This window comes from Phoenix dactylifera, unplaced genomic scaffold, assembly GCF_009389715.1.
Source record: "Phoenix dactylifera cultivar Barhee BC4 unplaced genomic scaffold, palm_55x_up_171113_PBpolish2nd_filt_p 000345F, whole genome shotgun sequence".
Lineage (NCBI taxonomy): Eukaryota > Viridiplantae > Streptophyta > Magnoliopsida > Arecales > Arecaceae > Phoenix > Phoenix dactylifera.
Genome location: NW_024067804.1, coordinates 379,559 through 401,217, shown reverse-complemented (window position 1 = coordinate 401,217; position 21,659 = coordinate 379,559). Strand labels below are relative to the sequence as shown.

The window sequence follows — 21,659 nt, the reverse complement described above, 5'->3', positions numbered from 1 at the left end:
TAACTTGATTAAGTTGCAAAATTAAATAACAGATCATGCTGCTTCCTTTTTTTATGTGTTTCAGATATTTTATTCCAGAAAGGTATCCATGGTACTTCATGGTCTGCCATTAGTCATATTCCTTCTGATGCCATTATTTCTGCGGCTTCCAGATTCTGCAATGCACTGTTGGTTTGCAACCTTCTCTGACTTCTTAAAAGGTATGCCATTGTGTTGAACTTCATGAAGATAAATTCTCAGGGCTTTTGATGTTTATACATTAGAATGCAGCATTTTCTCACTGCATCCCTTCATGCGCACTCGCAAGAAATTTAACCTGAATATCTCTCTGCTTATTTCCAGATTTTTATTTCTGTAGATGTTTGGTGCTCCTTATATTGTCTTGTGGCCATATAAGGGATATGGATAGGTTGTTTTATGTTCAATTGACTTGAAGGCTCATGAGATAGCATAACTTCACTTACTTTCCATCATATGGGATGCTTTGACTATATTTAAACACTAGGAATTCTAACCTTGAACCAATATGGTTGTGATATTTGTCATCTTCTCTCCTTTTAGTTTTTCAATTTCCCGCAATTTCCTGACTTTAATATACTTTTGTACTTTCCATAGTTAACATAGGGACCGACTTTATAACAGTGTGTGCACTGTTTGATATTGCCAAGCTGGTGTCTCATTAATAAAGCAAATGAAGAGATATCAATTGGATTGACAATTTCACAACTTCAGGTTAGGATGTCAGCTTGTGTTAAAGTTGTTGCAAGGATTGAAAAGCTGGTGCCGGTACCTATGCCGGGCACTGGCTAGCATTGCTGAACTAGCAAGCTGGCACATATTGTGGTATGACCAATTTTGGCTGGGATGGATGGTTCTTTTCTTTTTCTTACCTTGATTTTTTAAGCTCATTTTTCATGGAGGTAGGTTATTTTTGATGCATTAAAATGTTATCTTAATCTTGTACATAGCCTCCATTAATTGAAAATGGATGCATATGTGTTAACATAAACATAAGATAAATGTTGATGTCTGAGGGCCTTGCACAACCTTGTTCGTTGATTGTAGTGCCGTCTCCATCGCTACCTAATACTATATTCAATTTTCTATCCTAACGTTTTTTCTTTTGCTTAATTTCTATTTTTCAGAAAAATCTCACCCAATTGATTTTCTTGTCCCCTCAAGTTAATCGGGCACATAGTTTGACAGTATGACATGGTGCACCCAATTTAGTGTTAATGTCTTTATCTGCACATCTATCTTATAAAGGCTATTTACATGGTCAATGATTTGGCTTGTTGTAATGAAGAGATAAATTTTTTGTTGACTCACAACCCCATGTCTTCAACTACTGACCTCTTCAGCGAAGTATATATTATAATGATGTGCTGACAAGATTTGTAAAAGTATAAGTTCATAGCCATAATGTCTCATTCCTATCATTAACGATGAGCTCTTCTGCTGCTCAAATTAAATTCTTCTCAAAGGGCAATTTTATATTTTATATGGAAGACTAGGCTCATTTACCATTTATGATTTTTACCTCTACTTATTATATTTATCTAATTACATGGTAGCAGTTTTCTTTAAACTTATATGTCCTACTTATGTTTATCTTTAATTTTGTTGATGTTTGAATTCTCGCGATATGCCTGTAAGACATTAGGTAAGCTCCCTTAGATCTGCAAGAAAAGACATAAACCAGAAAAAGATCTTATTTTGTAAGGACTTGTCACTATGACATGTAGGTGCAACCCTGTTTTGTTTCCTGCCTTTAAAAATGTATTGTTGCTGCTATATGATTTACCAATTTAACTCCAGTTTGGTGATTTAGAATATTGTAATTTGCTATTTTTATCTAGTTAATTTCCATCTACAAGTACTTTAGAGTTAATTTATTGTTTCTTGGCATAATGTGATAGAATACCAAAATTTCAGTTTATGAGTCAAGCAAATGCATTGACAATAAGTGCAACTGGAAGATTCTTTTATATATCTTACTGTTTCCAACAATTTGTGGCGACAATTTATGTTCTGTGCAATAATTGCTGCATGTTTAAACGACATCTTTCTATGGACATCATTTCGAAGATTAGGTACATATATCTGGCAAGAGGATAAAGCAAAAAATAAGTAAATCAAACTTACATGTCAGTCTGCTCTACCGCCTGAATTATTTTTTCTTTTATTTTTTAAAACTTTTATTTGAGTTTTTTGTTGGTGGGCAAATATTTCACCATTACACGTCATACTTTTTTGTTTTCTTGATGATTTTATCTGAAACCATGGATTTTCCTAATAATGTTTTTTGAATAATCAATACTCTCTAGTCTCTATAGTGTGCATTTTTCCCCCTTGTGTTATTAGGGTTCTTCATTTCGTGGTCTGATGTCTGTTATATCATATTTTGATTTAAGAATTTGCCAGATCTATTTGGGCACTGATTGATCTTGTCTTGAGCGGATATGAGATATGTATTTTTTCTTTTTGGGTGCAGGAATGTTGTTTCATGCTATTGGTGTTGTTCTTGCGATCATTTTTCCAGTTGGATTTGCAGTACTAAGATTACTTTTCTCAAGCCATGCGATGAGTTGGTATAGATTTATCTTTTCTCACATGTCATGCTACATATGCTAATGCTTTCAAAATTATTTCATAATCTACTGGCTTAATAAACTTATGCGGTAGATCCGCATATATTACATATCAACCATTTTTGATCTTGGATGCTACACTACTGGTTGACGTTGAACTGCAATGGTGGTTATTCTGCTGTAGGGAATCAAACATGCAGAATTTGGAACTATGGGCTTGATTATGCAGTCAAAATTAAGGGATAACATGATTGGCTGAAATGAAAAGAATGAATGTTGCCAATACAAAAACTTATGGGATGTATTTGAGAGGGGAGAGACTTATGACAATAATGAGAATTGTCAAGTGTTTGTCCAAGGATCTCTAACTTAACACTGTTAGTCAAGTATCCTGATGATTATTCAGTTCTCTATGAATCGTAAGCTCTTTCAAAATCCTAATAACATTATCTTTGCCAACATCACCAATTGGTGGCACTAAGAAAATTCTGGTAGCATGATCCGATATACTATTTGTGCTTTTGGCTATCCTTTCTCATTCTATTGTCACTCTGTCACAATGTCAGTGGAACCATCCTGAACCGCCCAGTTTGGGGGCGTACCAAACCATATCGAAGGCGGACCGGGATAGTTCCAGCCATGGTATGCTGTACCGGTCGGTACTGGTCGATACCGAGCGTACCATACCTGTACCGATGGGTACCGGTATCGGTACGCCAATATCGGTACGCCTGGCGTACTGCATACCGTACCGTACCGACACTCGGTACGCTTATACTAGTGCGACACTGGTACGGGGTTCGGTACCGGTACGGTGAACCTTGGTTCCGGCCTTCACATCGAGAAACCGACGAGGAAGAGAGGGAGAAGGAAAGAGAGGAAAATAGAGAGAGAAGGGGGGAAGGAGGGAGAGGGAGGAAGGGAGGGAGAGAGAGGGGGAAGGTCGGCGGAGAGTTGCGGAGGGCGCCGTCTTCACTTAATTTCTTCGAAATGAAAAAAGGGCCCTCCTCCAGAACCCCTGTTTTGAACAAAATAGGGGAACCAGAGGGCGGAGCACTTCCTCTGCACCTCTGTGCTGCTCTCTGGCCGTCTGCCACCCTCCTCCGGTCGTCCGCCACCCTCCCTCTCTCTCCCTCTCTTCCTCCCTATTCGTCTCCCTCCCTTCCCCCTCTCTCTCTTTTCCTTTCTCCTGTTCTCCCTCTTCCCCACCTTCTTTGTTGTGTTGATGCAGGCCTGGCACAGAATGACATGGGGTGTGCTGTATCGTGCAGCTTGGCAATTGGTACGGGCTCTAGTACGAGCACTGCGATCTTTGCTCTAGCATCTTCAACTAACATGGAAGCTTAGCCCCTCAAATACTTTTGGTGCTTATGTGCTTTCAATTAGGCTCTCTTTTCATAAGAGGTGTTCTGTTCTGGATCATCTGATATACATAAAGCTACTAGCAAGACCTGAATTTTCCATCAATCAAAAGCATAGTTGGATACTACTTGATTAAGACTCTTGATGGCAAAGTTCGCCATACTGATGCGTACAACCTGTATCGAGCATGTCGTACTATATCAGATTGAGATTTGGTACAAGGATGTACCGAGTCTCAATATGCTGAACTGACCCCTATTTTGGGCATACTGACACTACATCAGCATGTTTCTAGTACGGGGTCCAATACTGAGATTGCGAATCTTGCTTGATAGTATTATAGCCTCTTCATCAGAGCTGTTGGAATTTGAGATAATATACAATGCTACAGGTTAATCATGTTGTAAAGAGGAGATAAGGCTCCTTGGGCCCCCATACATGTTTTGGAGTGAATGAAGCTGAGTTTGTTTAGGCCTAACTGACATTTTCATGGTCGGCTTTTTGAATTTGTTTATTGGATTATAAGGTTTAATATTAACATACTGAAAATAATCATATGTATCTTTCATAAAGAGCGAAAATCATACATTCTTTAGAATGAGGGTTGCGAGTAAATGATAGCAAAAACAATGATTATGAAACATTGATGGAGATCAGGCATCATTCCATGATGTATCAGAGGCCTATAGGTGTTAGGAATTTACTAGATCTAATTTTAGTTGTCCAATTTGTATTTCCTTTTATTTCTGATTATTTTTAGTTTGTAGTGGATCATTTAGAATCAATGACTGAGATTGAAAGATCTCATATTTTATTTGATAGCTTTATAAGCCAAGTTACTGTAGTGGTCTTCTCACAGCAATGTTCAGACTACGGAACTCTGAACATTAACCACACACTGCCTCTTAATCTAGGCCTTTCCATATTTTCTCGATTTGCTTCTTTCCCGAGCTCGGCTACTTTCTTTTTCCGGTCTTTTCTTCATCGAACCAGCGATTTTAGAAGAATCTTGTTATGGTTGTCTATCTCTTGAAATAAGGGAGTTAGATAGTTGGAAATTGCCCTCATTCTCACAAAAGTTTTGAGACATTTTAAAGAAGTTGCTGAGATGATATATGATACTTCCAATCAAGGGACACCATAGTGTATTAAATCGGGCGGTATGCGACTTATTATACTGTACTAGTTCAGTACCGGTACATGGTACGGGGGGTGTACTGACGCTCAGTACGTTGAACCGGTCGCCGTACCGAGCATAATGACATAATAACAGGATGGCACCAGTATGGGGTCCGGTACCAAGACGGCATACCTTGCTTCCAATAATAGCTATTTCTTTCATGGATTTGTAAATGAAATTATGAATAGAACATTTATTTAAAAATAATATTTATTACTATACGAAGAGAGATATATCATCTATTTTTTCAAAGAATACTCAAATGTCTAAGTTGATGTCAGGACTTAACTGTTGAAACAAATTATGCCAAGGGCATTGCACTCCCTCATGTATACTATTTTGATGGTGCTTTTGCTGATGATTCTATCGGTTGGTGTTGTTCCTCCAGCTTGCCTCTTTGTTGCAACTCTGTATAGTGTCTTGATCAGCTCCTTGATGAGGCATCTAAAATTGTCCTGGTCTTAAAATTTTGCAATAATCAACGTGGTTTAAAAGTGATTTATGATTTTGTCTGGATTCCAGTTGTAAGCTGTTGAATGAAAATTAGATATCACAAAGCTTAATTGTCTATGTAATTTTTATTGTCGGTAGGGTTCATGTGTCTGTACTCTGTAGGATGTAAAATATAGAGTAGGATTATATCCATTCTTTGGAACTTGAAGCAACTAGTGTTGAGGTTTGGAAACTTTGTTTTAATGCCACATTGAATTGAACGTTGGACCAAAACATTTTCCTAATTTCAGTAGCTTCAGTAGATTCAAAAGGGTTTCAGTGGTTGCAATATAAAACTTATTAAATACCTAAGAGTGAAAGAAAGAAGGCAAAAATTCAGAAAAGAACCTCAAAAGAAATACAATTTAAAAAATATCGGACTTCGGATATAGAAAACTATGTTCAGGGTATGGTTCGATTGATTCATTGTGAAATTGTTTTAAGGTTTATTACGTTAATTAAAAATCATGATCTAACATTTATAAGGTATTTTAGTGAAATATAATGCTTAAGTTGTCTTACAACTGAATCTACCATCCAAGGAATAATCTGAATTGAAATTGTAAAAGTAGCCAAAGGATAGCTGGGAACAATGATAATGACAATGAAGATACAAATCATGAAGATTTTAAGTATCATTTCTTATTCTTATAGTAATGTGGATAAACAAGGGATCAAGTACCAATAAGGCCTTTCTTAGACCAAAAATGTGTATAAATGTACACATACATATTAGTTTAAGGAATCTTTTTTTTTATTTATCAAATGTTTATGTTCAAGTTGAATAAAAGTTTAAAATCTTATTTTACTTGATTTCTATGGATGATTGTTATTTCTTATCATGTACTTTAAAATTTAATGGTAAGTGCTAGTTTATCCCTCTTGTGTTTAATCTGGATTTCTTCTATGAAGTGGTGGAACTAACTGATCCAACTTTGGTTTTTCTCTTACTGCAATTTGGTAAATTGGGACTTGCCTTCTAATTTTTCACCATCTACTACTTCACCAACTTATAGGGTGAACATATGAATAGATGTTGATGATATCATTGTCATTTCTTAAGTAAGTTGTTTAGAATTCTTGCTAGTTGACTTTGTCCTTATTGATGTTGGATACATAGTCATGCTTTGGAGCTTTACTAAGCTAACAAACATTTCTCACAGGCATGATGCTGGGTTCTTTGCTCTCTCTAGATTCTATTTTTGATCTTCATCTTTTCCTTTCATTTTTTATTAAGATCCTCAAACTTTTCCTGTTCACTTATGGCTATGAGGACATGCAGTACTAAGTACTACTAACTACTAGGGCTTATCTTGAAACATTACCTGCATATGCTGAAAGTTCACAACATGCCAATAAGTAGATTGAATGGCCTTGTACAGATGAAAAGTGTAGAGGGTGTTGCTCAAGAGAAAAGAAAAATGTGGTAAGGCTAATAGTGTAAACCAAGGTATGCCATATTGTACTGAATCAGACGGTACAGGGCGGACCATACTGTACCATATTGGTACACGGTATGGAAGACGTACCGACACTCAGTACGCTGAACCGGTTCCGAACTGGGCGTACCGATGTAGTAACAAGGTGGCATTGGTATAGGATCTGGTACTGAGATGGCATACCTTAGAGTAAACATCTTAAATTCTTCCCCTTCCATTGATTTAGGATACTTTGTGGTTGGAAAATGAAGTTAATATCTAAGTGAAACCATTCTAGCACAAACCTATAACATTACTTGATGTTCCCACATGAATGAGATGCTGAGATATGCCACTTGTTAAAGGTGCAAAATAACAACTAATGGATTTGTAGACATGGTTGGGCATGATTTCGTTTGAAAAGCCCAAGTTGTTCGCACCTCTTTTAGAAGGGTAGTGCACATGCATAAGAAGGTTGTCATAGAAACTTGGTTTAAATTTTTGTTGTTTTCTAGTTGAATTATTGCTTACCAGTGATGTTTGAAAATTAATTCTTTTAATTATTGGAAATCTCAAATTCATCTCTCAAGGAACAAAAATATAAATACTCACAAGAAAAGAGAACTACAAATTCAAAATTGTAGCCATTGAGCCTTGATTATTTTTTGTATATTAAGAATCCTCCTTTGCTCATAGGTTCTTAGAAGGGTCTAGCCTTTTGCAGGCATGCATTTTGTAGATTTCTTCTCACAAATTTTTATTTTTTGCTATGTTCGACTGGAATAGTTAGGGCAAAGTGCATTAGTATCTGATTATTCTAGTTTGTCCTTTCTTCTGCTTGTTTTGTTTTTAGCTTTTTGCTTTGAACCTAAGAAGCCTCTTCTGCGTAACCTTGTAATAAGTTCCATTCATGCTGCTGTTTGTTTTCAAGACACTGGTATAATTTTTTCCACATGGAATTCATCTTGCATTCTGTTATAGCAGTGACAATTATGATGATATTCTACTGACAGTGCACTTCTGTTATGCTTGAGGTCTTTCATGAACATTTACAATGGATTTTTTTTTTCATAATTTGTCATTGAAAAAAAAATCCAGTCAGTGTAAAAAATAATAAAAAATGATTTTTTAAAATGTCTTTATTATAGGAAATGGAAATGTGCAATTTATGATTTTTAAAACTTTAATACATTTAAGTTTGTATGCATTGTCTCTTAAAATCTGCTCGATTATTTTCTTTCTTTTGCTGATGGGTATTCATGTGTTCTTGTTATTCTAGTTATCCAGGCATTCAGATTATTAGTTTCGAACCTTGTTTTCCTGCTGTTCTTTTTGTTGGGCTTATGAAGATATTTTGGATAAATGCAGGTTTGCTCACCCATTTTTGGCATTCTTGATGTTTGTCCCAAGCGCACTTGTTGGTTTATTACTTCCAATGACTATTTGGGGATTCTTCCCAATCTCTCAAGATACATCACGTCTCCAAGTGTCAAAAGATGTATCTTTCAATCCTTACTGGGAAAGGCTAATATTATGCTATAATGTTTTATGCACTCTTGTAGATTTAAGCATCGAATGCATGAGTCTTCAGCCCTTGATTAGTTCAAACTTACATTTTGTGGAGTGTTTTCACTGATCAAGCTAACTTTTTGTAAGCTGGCTTCCATCAGCGCGCTACCATCTGTTGCATCTAATCATATATTTGAGTCATGCCCTACTAAATGTATTATTCATGTGAGTTTAGTTTTCATGGTTGGTCAGTTGAACTCCAGAGGCTTTGATAACTTGAAACATTTTAGATGCAGATTTATTGCTATTAGTTGCTGTTAGTCTTTAATCTATTCTGATATTAGATTGTAAACATAAAAGTTACATGAGTTAAATGGCTACCTTGAATCTTGATCATTGATGTATAAGTAGTCTTTGCATATCTTTCAACGTTGGAGGGTAGACTGTACAATATTATTCTAAAATCGAACTTGATGGAATATAAAAAGATTCTAAATCTGATTTTAGAGTAATATTAAATAGTTTATTAAATGGAGATCAAAGATTCATGTGCTGGTGCCAGTGTGACACATGATTTGCTCTGCCATGTTGGCAAACACTTGTTGAGCCATGATGAAATGAAAAACTGAAAAAGGACTTATCATCTTTCAACTAAAATGGATTTTTGAAAAGAATAATTTATAGATATCATCATTACTACTCTGGGATCGATTGGGGCACAGCACAAAACTTCAAACCTTGCTTCATTCCTTGATATGGACGAACTCACCATTAGTATTGTCACAATTACTGATTGAATGTTGTCTAACTTGGTAATGTTCTTTTTTTTTTTTTTTGTTTGGATTTAACTGAGCTTAATCTCCAATCCTGTAAAAAAAATGACAAGGTGAATCCTTAGGGACTTATCATCTTTCAACTAAAATGGATTTTTGAAAAGAATAATTTATAGATATCATCATTACTACTCTGGGATCGATTGGGGCACAGCACAAAACTTCAAACCTTGCTTCATTCCTTGATATGGACAAACTCACCATTAGTATTGTCACAATTACTGATTGAATGTCGTCTAACTTGGTAATGTTCTTTTTTTTTTTTGTTTGGATTTAACTGAGCTTAATCTCCAATCCTGTAAAAAAAATGACAAGGTGAATCCTTAGTTGATCTCCATTCCTGTAACAACAATAGCATAGTGAATCCTAGCTAACCTGAATCATACAATAAATATCACTGCCGTATGGCCTTATATGCAGTAGTGGAGTTATCAAGATGATCTTTTCTACTTCTTTTGCACACTAAACTACAGAAAGAAAGACATCTACATTCACAAAGGTACATGTTGGTTTATAAGGAGATCGAGGATTCAGAAACTAATTGTCAGATTACACTTTGTATTATCCTGATATTCTTTATTCGGCATAACGTTTTACTTCATTTGTTTTCAGATATTTTAACTATGTGCCAAACTGCGTGTTATCTACTTGCTTGCTTGTATGGCTATGACTTTGGCAATTTTGTTGTCTTATTATCTTTAAATATGTTATAGCTAAAGAAATTCATGATCGGTAATCTTTATAAATCTGATTGATTTGTTATTTTAAACTTTGTAGGCTTTAGCTGATGAGGCACGCTTTTGGGGAGCTTTTGGACTGTATGCTGTAATAACTGTCGTAAGTAGATCTGATGCTTTTGGTTTCTTTTCCATTAAGTCAGTCCGGCATTGTCTCGTATGCAGTTTCTTCTTAATGACAGTAATATTGACAAAGTTGATTAATGTAAGGTCCCTATTTTTGTTTATAAATGCCAGAAAAACCTACAATGATCAATATTTTTCATAGTATGAGGTCAGACCACTTAAAAGTGTAAGGTACCGGTGATTCGTACCGGTCCGGGCCGCCACCGGTACGCCGACCGGTATTGGTACGGCGGATCTTGATCTAAGTATTGCATTTTTAAATATTTTGTCATAGATGCAAATTTATATAATTGGCACATAATTTTGTAATTTCAAGTTGAATTTTTCATAGAGAGTGGTTTGGACTAGAGTAGTTAAGTATAATGGAGAAGCTGAACTGCATGTTTACACTTTACACACACATATGCAAGTAGATAGATAGAATCATGGAATGCCGTACCGGCCCGTACCGGCCGGTACGGGCCGGTACGTACCGGTCCGGTCCTAGACCGGTACCGGAACGGATAAAAAACCGGTATTTTCCGGTTTTTTATCCGAACCGGCCGGTACGGGTGCGTACCGGCCGGTTCGGGCCCGTACCGGCCGGTTCGGAGGCCGGTTCGCACCGGTACGATTTTTTTTTTTTTTTTTAGAACCACAGCGCCGCCCGCTGTGGTTTTTGAAACCACCGGTACCGGCCGGTACGGACCGGACCGGTACCGTACCGGTCCGGCCGGCCACCGGTACGCCGACCGGTACCGGTACGGCGGACCTTGGATAGAATAATGAGCCATCCAAATTGGATATGCGCATTGTTGATCATGATTTTAACAAAAAATGTATGTTTTGAAGGGTTTTTCTAACTTATGTATATAAATAGAAAATGTATAAATTTAATCATGACCCAGACCACTTAAAAGTGTGTGGACCAATATGCTTCGGAGGTTTCTAACTTTTGCATCAAGTTAGTGCAAAAAATGGACGGTCTATGCTAGTGTGCTAAAATATGTGATAGGGGATATGACTTGAAAATCTACACCATTGATTTATACACCTTAAAACACAAAGTTAATAATTTTTGATTATTAGATCATAGCAAAATACTGTATCATGCCATTAAAGCTGTGCACTGATTTGAGGTTAGAGACCACTAAAATGTATGACCTTTCTTGGGTCTCTAGGCATTTTTATTAGTGCGAGGATGATCAATGGTGTGAATGTCCAATTTGATGGCACATTATTGGTTTTGAATCATAGAACCTTTTATCAAAGATTTAGCATTTAGTCTGTAATTTATTCGTACTTGTTATTGTTCACTTTCCTTCCGTTAGGATTGATGCCTTAATTTTGTCAATTCCAAAACAGCTATTGGCTTTTTAAGATGATCATTAGAACACTGTCAATCATGACCTATTGCATCTACCATACCTTAAAAGGGAAAAATCATGAGAAGAACATCATTTTTATGATGCATCAAATGGGCACAATATTAGCATAATACTATCATCTTAAAATGGATTACAACACATATTCTGAATTCATGCCATTAAGAATGATATGCATATCTTAAAACATATATGAAGATAATTCCAATGGCTTGGGTGCTTCCAAACTATAGATCATATGGAAACATTTTATAGAGGCATTAAAACTATTTATTTTTTGGACTACTTGGTGAGTGGTAAACAACCTCAGAAACTTTATCAATATCTGATTTCTATGAAGTCTAGATGTTCTTGATCATGATCAATGATATATTGTAGATTCTTAATTTGAAACACCTATATTTGTGTACATAGGTATGTATATGTTTTTATGTATATCTGCATGCATATGTGTGTATATACTGTTTAAAAAGGAAACACTTTTGAAACTGGACTCTTATATCTCTTGTAACAAAGGGTTGTATGTTGTTGATTGATTTGTATATATATATATATACCTGTTAGCTTATTAGTTTGGGTCTCATGAGAAACTTTATATGGAAGTAAATGTTAGATTTTTTGATAAAAATTATAATGGTTTGATAATAAATCATGGGCTATTGAAATCGGAGATCCACATTGTTGATTTTGATCTAAACAAAGTTTGTTGTACCGGTCGGTACCGTACCATACCGATACCGAACTGGTACACAGTCTCGTACAGCACCGACACTAGGTATGTCTCGTCGTCTCATATTATACCATGTACCGACACTGTAATAGGATGGTATCGGTACATGATCATGTACCGAGATGACGAACCTTAGATCTAAACAATATAAAATGCCTAGAAACCAAAAGTCATAAGTTTTGGTGGTCTCTTACCAATGAATTGAGTTGATGCAAAATGAACAGCACAAATTATAAATTGTGCTGTTATTTAGAATACAACATAGGGTATATAAATTGGAAATCCATACAATTGGTTGTAATCTATGCATTCTAAAACATGTGGAAATATGTTTTCATATTTAGATTATAGCAAAATATTGTACCATGCTATTAAATTCATCCAATTTTGTAACCACTTGATGCATAAGTTAGGGCCCTCCAAAACAGTTCACCCTTTGGTTGTAGGCATTTTGGTGTTGTATATCATACTTAATGGTAGATCACCATTTTGAATGGTTCATTATCTGATTCTTTAACCTTAATAACTTTACCAAAAATTTAGTGTTCATTTTGAATTTATGCTTTGCCGAATCGGGGTGAACTGCCCGGTTCACCCCATATTGAATCGGTACCAACTAGTATGGGTTTTGGTGGCAGTTCGGCTAATCTTGATAGATAGGAATGTGGGGGGGAATTTTGTAATTGTAAGCAAACTCTCGAGGAGCTCAGGCCTTGTTCAAGCTATATCTAGCTCTGTTATTCCCTTATGCAGTTTGTGTTTTCCTAAGATTAGCTTATTATTTATTTAATTTGGTGTATGATATGATTATTGCAATATGGTGTCCAAGTTCATTTTCAGTTTATTATTAACTCATTCCGCATTCAGATAATGTAATACTGATACATTTATTTTTGAGCAGGCTTATCTACTGGCTGGGTTGAATGGAGGATTCTTGACATATTTTATATCAATATCTATGCTTCTTGCATGGTTCTCCTTTTATATAGTAAGCAGGCACTGTGGTCATCAATCACTCAAGTATGTCCACTTCATGCTAATTCTGGCTTCTAGTTGATGACCTTGTTGAGGCATGCATATATTTTATCTGAGAATTCAGCTTTTCTCCCTATATCTGGTGGAGAGCCTGCAAAATTTAAGGAACCTTTTAATTTGCACTGCTGATTTCATATGAAAATAATGAGAGTAAATATTTGATGTAGAACCATGAGCATTTTGAAACAGTTTCTGGCATTGAGAAAAAAAAAAGAATTTTGCACATCACACTCAAAGACCAATTTTCTTTCTTTAGTTGGAGTTAGCATATTATGATTACTAATTTTACTACATTCTAAGTTCCATTCCATCTTCTTTAACCTATACAGAACAACAAATTTCTTCTATCAGGTCAGGAAAACAGATGGTGTTATTGTTGATTTTTTGTTTATGGAACAATGATCTACATCCATTTTCAGTGTCAGACAATGTTGGAAGGAATGTAGAAGCAACTTGCTTTAACCTACACATATTTGTGCTTGTTGAAAGTTAGATATCAGCAATTATTATGCCAACTATTCTAGATACTTTCTTTGCATTTTTCTGATCCTAACTTGTCATTATGAAGTGGTATATATGTTCTGTTTAATTTATATGATGATCCATATTGAGCTCTTATGCTTATGATTGTTCACGTTATAATACTAAATAGCATATGGATACTTTCTTTGCATACTTTCTGATTCTAATTTGATATTACTAAGGGCCTGTTTGGGTAATCCAGTAGGATTGGGCTGGATTTCTTGTTGCATTCGTGGATTAGGTAATCCATTTGGGCTTGGCCCATATCAACCCAGCATCCCCCCAGCTTGAATCCTGCGGAAGGAAAATAGACTTTTTGTCTTCCTGCTGTCCAGGGATGCGGGCCTGATAGTGTTGGCTAGACTGCGGGCTGGGACTTGGGCTGCTGACTGACCTAAGTCCTGCTGGAATATACTGCAGTAATACTCAAACAGCCCCTAAATGGTACATATAGTCTGTTCAATTTATTTGATGTTACATATTGATATCATTTGTTTAAGATAGTTCCCTTTGTAATACTAAAATAGCATGGTGCACGATATATTTTAATATAACTAGTTTCTACACTATGCTTAGCCAGTTTACAACATATACTTGGGACATAATAGAAGATACACAGACACCATTTCTATGCTTAGCCAAGCTACTATTCTGCTCTTCCTTCTTGAACTTTCAATCACATTACAGGACCCTCTCATTAGCTGGTCTCGCTATGGCCTAAGCTGGAGGATTTCTATACGCGAGGAATATCAAAACCCAGTAGCTTCCAAGCATACTTCCAACTATTTTTTGCTCTCATTTATTCATGGATGCAAATCTTTAAATTTGAAATCTTCTTGAGAGTTGTGCAGTTATGCTTATAGTTAGCACTTCTTCAAGTCTTGTTGCTTTGTTGTAAACATCTGGTTTCCCTTTTCAGAAGGAGAAGTATATATACATGTTTTATTTCCCAGATTTATATGCTAATGACAAAAGTTTACAGGTCTTTAGCTGGATTTGTGGTCCCACTAATTCCATGCCTCACATATGATGTCTATTATGGTGGGTTTCTAGTCCAATTCTTGGTTGAGAAGATGGGTATGATGGGATCTCTTCCACAGCCTTATGGTTAGTTTTCAATGTTCCCCCTCTTTCAAGTGAACTTTAATTCTGTTTTTATAAGGTGGTTGTTATTATTACACATCTGTGGGATACTTTGGCATGTATTCGATGATGTTTTCATAATGATGTTGCAGTCATGATACTGCTCTGCAACCCCATTATTTGTCAATGTCTCCCACAGCCAGCATAAATAGACAGTCTGCTACTCTCTCTATAGTGGCATCTTTATCGAGGAAAGGCTTAATAAGATAGAAGTAAGAGTTTATAAGTGACGGCAACATCAGCTTTCTTCTCATAGTGTCACTTTTATTGAACAGCTCAGAGCTATTTTATAGGGTGACAGTTGTGCATGCTGGACCAAACTGTTATTAAATTTGTTACTGCTACGTTGAGAATCAACAGGATCATCCTTATACTTTATGCTGATGTTGCTTATAAGATTGGGTTCTACTAGAGTCTTGTTATAATTTGGTGATTGCCAAACATTACCATAATTGTGGCCAATAAGCCTATGTGATCTATTTAGGTGTTTTTGTGCCCATCATCCATTAGACCTGGCTACCATTTGTAAATAAAATAAATAATAAAAAGTTGCAATCTTAGATGAATCATACAAATGTTCCCTTTGCAGGATATTTTGTGCCGGATGTTATTGTTGCAGGAGCTATCGGACTTGTGACTGGATGGTGTGTGGGTCCTTTAGTACCTGTTGTTGGTCGTTGGTTGGCCAGGTCATCCATATTAAAGTGCTTGATGCAAGTTACTGTGATCGCTTTAGCTCTGTCGTCTCAGTTCTTTCCATACAGTACTGATGCACCAAAAAGGGTCGTGTTTCAGCACACATTTATAACTGCTGGTATGCTATGTTAAAAAGAAAATAATCATTTTTGTAAGTCCTATGCTTTTGTAACCTTGGTTAGTAAGCTTTTCCTAGGTGCTTTGGTACATGGAACAGCTTTGCAAATGCATTTAGTATTTTATGGTCTTTGACCTCTGCAATTTTAGTCTTTTAAGTTCATTTCTATTATTCTAATTTCTAGATTCATCATAAATTAACTTGAATATTTTGTTTTTGTTGGTGCTGTTTAATGTTGAATTATTATGCTATTCAATGTCCACTAAAATTAGTTTGAGATAAGGAATTAAACTCATTTCTTCACATCCAGATCTCAAGTATAGATACTTGCATGTTGTTTTCATTAAAGTAAAAGTTTATTATGTACTTACCGTGTTTTGAATTCATTAAATGTGCTGGTACCTGTAACTGATTTGGTCTGCCTACAGCTAATGTGTATATTGTCTTGGTTTCGAAAGTTTTGTTATCTGTGTTATTACAAACTTCTTTTTAAACATCATGTGTTCATTATTTGTGTGATGTCACAAATTTCCATCTTTCCAATTTCTTGCTTCAAATATGCAAGCTTGTTAAAAGTATTCTGGCTGGTGAAATTGCAGCCATTTTCTTCTTCTTCCTCTTTGGCAACATTGCAAATCCTGGAAAGGGCTATTGCTTGATAAACATTTATTGTGCATGGTATCTTATTGCTACACTAAGTACGAATAAATAAAGTAAAATCTGTAGAAGAATGTTTTTTCTTATTCTTGAGATGCAGTTTTTCTAGAAATTTTAACATATGAAATTGCTGTGATATTCAACAGTTTAATTGCTAGTTTGTTTGATTTTGCAAACTATTTTTGGTCCTATAATGCCTATGTTTCTTTATGAATCTAAACATGGATGGTTCTGCCTCTCTATGTAATTCTTAAACATTTTCTTTTGGTGGATTTAACAGATGCAAATAAAATTGTAGACTCAAGCTATGAATTTTCTGTAGTTGATGCAAATTCATTGGCTTTTCTTTTCAAGTATGCACCTGAAGCTGCAAAAATGCTACATATTAGTTCAGAAATGTCTTTGGAAGAGGGTTATCATTCTGACAGTAGCTCTTGGGTGGTAAGTAAATTATTGATTTTTGTTGATTTGCTTAGGAGTGATGTCTTCGGTAATTTTCCATGTATATCTTCTATGAGAGCACATCCAGCTTCCAGCATTAACCCTGTGTTCCCGATACTCAGGCATCTGCTTCTTTATTGTTCTTAACATTTAGACAGTTAATAAATGATCCAAATTATCCAAAATGGTTGGGGTATAATTCCTGGGATCTGCAGTTTTTTTTATGACAATAAAATAAATAATATACTTGAGCTTAGATATGACACATTTGTATGAAAATATCTTCATCATTGATGTTCATTGCTTTCACAGGTATCATTCTGTATACTTTTGAAAGGAATGACACAATGGTGATGTTTGATGATTAGTACACAGCATGTAGATATGTAAAATGTGAGGGAAACCTTGTTTTCATCATTGACTATTTGAAACTGCACTCTTGTGTTAATTTGAATTTAGGAATCTCTAGGATGATCCCACTATTTCTTGGGTTTCAAGGTAGTGTTTTCTCTTCGAATCTACTTCATCACAGCAGGAGGAGGCATATGTCCATCTGAGGCTTGCATCATAGAATGATCCCACTACTTCATAGAGTTCCAGAAAACCTTTTGCTTCACAATTTTACTGGTCTGCCCTCACCTTGGGGGTGACTGCACAACGGTATCTACTTGACCATCTCTCAACCAAGGGCTATGAATATCATTGCATTGTAAGGCAGTTTCGGGTGCATTGCACGTTTTCTATGGTTTACTGGCACTTCTTCAACCCTTAACTAGAGTTCTGGTCTTCATTAAGGTTATTACTACCAAAATTTTGCAAATGTTATTTTCATCTTGCAAGCATGCTAATCACTTCGAATACAACACAAGATGTGGTATTTTGCTCTTAAGTAAAGCATCGCAAAAATTGATTGGCTTTATTGCCTTCTCTTAAACTCAGGCCTTTCTTTCACCATTGCTTCTCTTAGAGTGCAATTTAAATAGCCAATAATTCATTATTCTCTTAACAGAAAAGATACGTCTGAACTTTGAATATACTGCAAATTGTCTTGGGTTTTATAAGGTTATTTTTAGGTGAATTCTTTCAAAATAAAATATGTCATGGAAAATATTTTGCATGGTTTTCACCAAAAATGCATATGATGAACGAGCTAATTTGTCTGAGTCAATGTTTTGTCATTTTATGATTTTCTTAAATTTAACATATCTTTTGTATCTAATTTCTACTACTTGCTTGGAAAGATGTGACTTACAGCAAGTCACCAAATTGACTTACTGAGTAATTAAATTTAGATTGCATTTCAAGTCCGAGTCACGAGCGTTCCAACCTTGAGCCTGTTAACCATTCAGACAGCTTTCTGGAGGTATGGCTTGCCTTAAGGCCCTACAGAAGGCCCAGATATGTTGTTTCGCGATGGAGAAGCTAGAGCTTATCCCGAAATTTGAACCACTAAGATTGGAGAGCTTTTATCTTCCCATTTGACTTTTCTGAAGCAATGGGATGTCCACATGATCATCACAACCAGCGTATCACCATTAAAAACCTTAGCGACTCATCGCTACTCATTGCAGTGGGGTAGCCTCTTGCTCCATCTCTTTTGTATAATTATTGACTTACATCACATATTTAAGTTTCTTTACAGGTAGCTCATAAATAAAGTTTTGGGTTAGTCCACGCTCTTTATTATAGGAAGCTTGCTCCATTGGGACCCTGAGTTTTCCTAGGGAAAATTTGCCCAAGAATTTGCTGCAACCCAACTGTTAGCCCAAATTGTATACTTCCTTATGCTACTATATGGTAGTTCTAAGTTATAACGTACGATAAATATTCGATTTTAATTTTTATGCTATGCCTGCGAACAAATCAAATCTGAGATGTGGAATGGGTGAGATTATTCTAAAATCCTTAGGGTATATTTTTGGGTGCATCTTTGTATGAACTGGTCTAAATCCAGGTCCACACTAGTTTATAATTCAACTCAATGCTAGTTCACAAATGTACTTGCATCACACTCCAGTTTTTCTAGATATTTATTGACATATTCTATTGACACATTTGTTTCCTCTGTGTTTCCAGCCTTTTAATCCCATGGGCTTCTTTGAGAAGGCTTAGAGCTTTAGACCACGGCACCCTTGAAATATCAAAAACAAAATAAGTAACTGTATGGTGCATAACTGTATGTGGTGATACTGTGTATGTCATGACATCAAATTGCATCTTACATTCATTCAACACCTGGCTATGCTCTACACATGCAGACACTCTCTCCCACAAATGAAAAAAGAAAAGAAAATAAAAGAAAAGGAAAAAAGAAAACACTTTTTCATTGCAAAATTTTGACAATCCATACACTAGATGGATTCTCCAACATGTCACTTATCTGCCCTATCAGTCCAGTGAAAAACTGACTTGCTGCATGCAGTCATGCAGAAAAAGTTTCATATGGGATCTGGTGACTGTTTCATAATTCTTTTCTGTTTTAATGAATAAGCCTCAAAACTTCTTGCATCTATTTTTCTATCCCTTCACGGGGAAATGTCATTGCCCTAAACTGTTTATCATTGCATGTTCTAAGTTGATAATCTGCCATACTCGTGGCTGAACTAGCTGCAGGATTTTGTGTTATTTGATTACCAAGTGTGCATTATTTTTTTCATCAATATTTGTAAACTGCAGGAACCTGGTGCTGATTTGTTGTTTCAGGTGTCTATAAATTGTATAAATAGTGATGCTCTTGGAGTAGAAATGCTACTTTAGTTTTTAATCGTCTTACAATGCTTAATGATTTTGCTTCCCCTCCCCCTCCTATTCAGGCACTATTCCCAGTATCTTTCTTGTTCTCTGGAAGCTTGAAGTTCCCTGCACAAGCTGATGATGTTTCAAAGCATTACAGACACATGCCTCACTTATCTCTTCGTGAGCCAGTTTCAGTTTCTGCAACTGGGCTTCGCAGAGTGCATCTTGAACTCTATTTAGGGTGATGATGGACACGATTTTTAACCATCTTTAGCTTCATATGTTCTCATTCCTATGGAAAACTTCAATTTTTCTCATGGAATTTCCTTTTCCTGACTGCTGCAGCTCATTAGAGGAGATTTGGGTTACGGTCCTTAACATTACTGGTCCGTTGTCAAATTGGTCCTTCGCTGATAATAGGCTTCCAGGTGAAATGCGATGATTTTTATCTGCTTTTCCATCTTTTTTCTTCTTCACTACAATCATTATCTTGTGATTTTTTTTTCGCAGCTCCTGAAACAATCAGTGGTGGGCCACCATCATATATTTGTAGACTTAGTGGAAGAAGCCACGAGAATTGGACATTCTATTTGGAGGTAGAGTTCTTAATCTGCACCATTCATTTCATAGTATTTAAATTAATCCTCGTTGCTGCGGTACATATGAGAAAGAGGAGTTTTTGCTCACTGATGATGCTTAGTTATCTGAGTTGGGTATTGTGATGAGGGCACTGCACCTCACTCTTTTCCTTCTGTGCTGCCCGCACTGCTTTGTTTCTGGCTGATTGCCCTTCACATTCTAGGCTGTGTATGCTGGTATTTATGTTCGACATTTTCTGAAATGGATTTGACTTATATTGGCTATGCACTCAACAGGCAAACAGTTCTGAGACTCTGAGAGTTGATGTTGCGGTGCTCGACCAGCATCTTCTCCACAATACAGAGAAATTGAAAAACCTTTTCCCAAGTTGGGTAGATGTGACTGCTTTCACCACCTTCCTGTCAAGCTATTCTTTTAAGGTCATATTTTGTTTTCTTAGCAAATGTATTCTTGGTCTGAATAATTAATTGTTGTGCATTAATCAGACCACAATAAATCGTTCTAATTTTTGAGTCTTTTTCCCATCCTCATTGATGGGCACGTGAATGGTGATGATTTGTAAATGTCACATAACTAACTATAGGTACATGTATTTCATTCTTTGAAAACATATATGTTAAAACACCAAGAGGCTGGGTTCTGGTGGTGGTGGAGTTCTTTGAGATGGCACCACTTCAGCATCGCTGCATCTGGGATCCAATTTAATAGTTTTCTAACTGATATAAAGAATTATTTTATCAGTAAAAAATCAGAAGGCTAGGGTTAATCATGTTCCTGTGTAATATATTATATATACTATTGTCTCAGATACATGACAGAAGGGTAAGGAGTTCTGTATTGTGTGATTTTTTTCCCAGGGAGAGAGAGGGAGAGAGAGGGAACCTAACAGGGACTTCTATAATTACGTTGTAAAATTTAAGGCACCAAGTGAATGATATTTGTGTGTCACCTCCAATTTCAAATGTTTGTTAATGTTATGAATGTTACGAATGATATTAATTATTTGAACTAAGGAAACCATAGAACCGTCCACAAATTAGCAAACTTAGGTCTCGAAGCCTCATGTGTCTACGATATATCAAAATTTGAATGATAGCCATCTCCAATTTTGGCCTGCCCCAACTTAACTTTGCTTCACTAACTAGTAATATATATAATATACCAAAAGAGAGAAAAATTGGGCTAAACTTTGCGACATTTGAGTGAACCTCTATTTAGATTCAATCATGTCTTTATTGGATGATGGATGTTCAACATCGATGATTCAAACTGTTGATTGTCATCTATTATTTTTCAACTGCTTATACATAAAAAAATATATGATTTAGAAACTTATAACTTAAATATTAGATATTCAAAAAAATATGTA

The 21,659-nt window shown here is 35.9% G+C and overlaps 1 protein-coding gene across 1 annotated transcript in view; it reads left to right on the top strand.

The window, feature by feature from the left end:
* LOC103695695 (endoplasmic reticulum metallopeptidase 1) overlaps positions 1-21,006 on the top strand; it is a 44,530-nt gene extending 23,524 nt beyond the window's left edge. The window contains exons 10-21 of the mRNA XM_039118412.1: positions 65-200; positions 2,495-2,591; positions 8,412-8,541; positions 10,163-10,222; positions 13,244-13,362; positions 14,882-15,006; positions 15,632-15,856; positions 16,794-16,954; positions 19,768-19,931; positions 20,036-20,118; positions 20,201-20,286; positions 20,566-21,006. Of these exons, the coding sequence (XP_038974340.1) occupies positions 65-200; positions 2,495-2,591; positions 8,412-8,541; positions 10,163-10,222; positions 13,244-13,362; positions 14,882-15,006; positions 15,632-15,856; positions 16,794-16,954; positions 19,768-19,931; positions 20,036-20,118; positions 20,201-20,286; positions 20,566-20,757 (1,578 nt within the window). The 3' untranslated portion in view covers positions 20,758-21,006. The remainder of the gene's footprint in view (positions 1-64; positions 201-2,494; positions 2,592-8,411; positions 8,542-10,162; positions 10,223-13,243; positions 13,363-14,881; positions 15,007-15,631; positions 15,857-16,793; positions 16,955-19,767; positions 19,932-20,035; positions 20,119-20,200; positions 20,287-20,565) is intronic.
* The last annotated feature ends 653 nt before the right edge of the window (positions 21,007-21,659 follow it).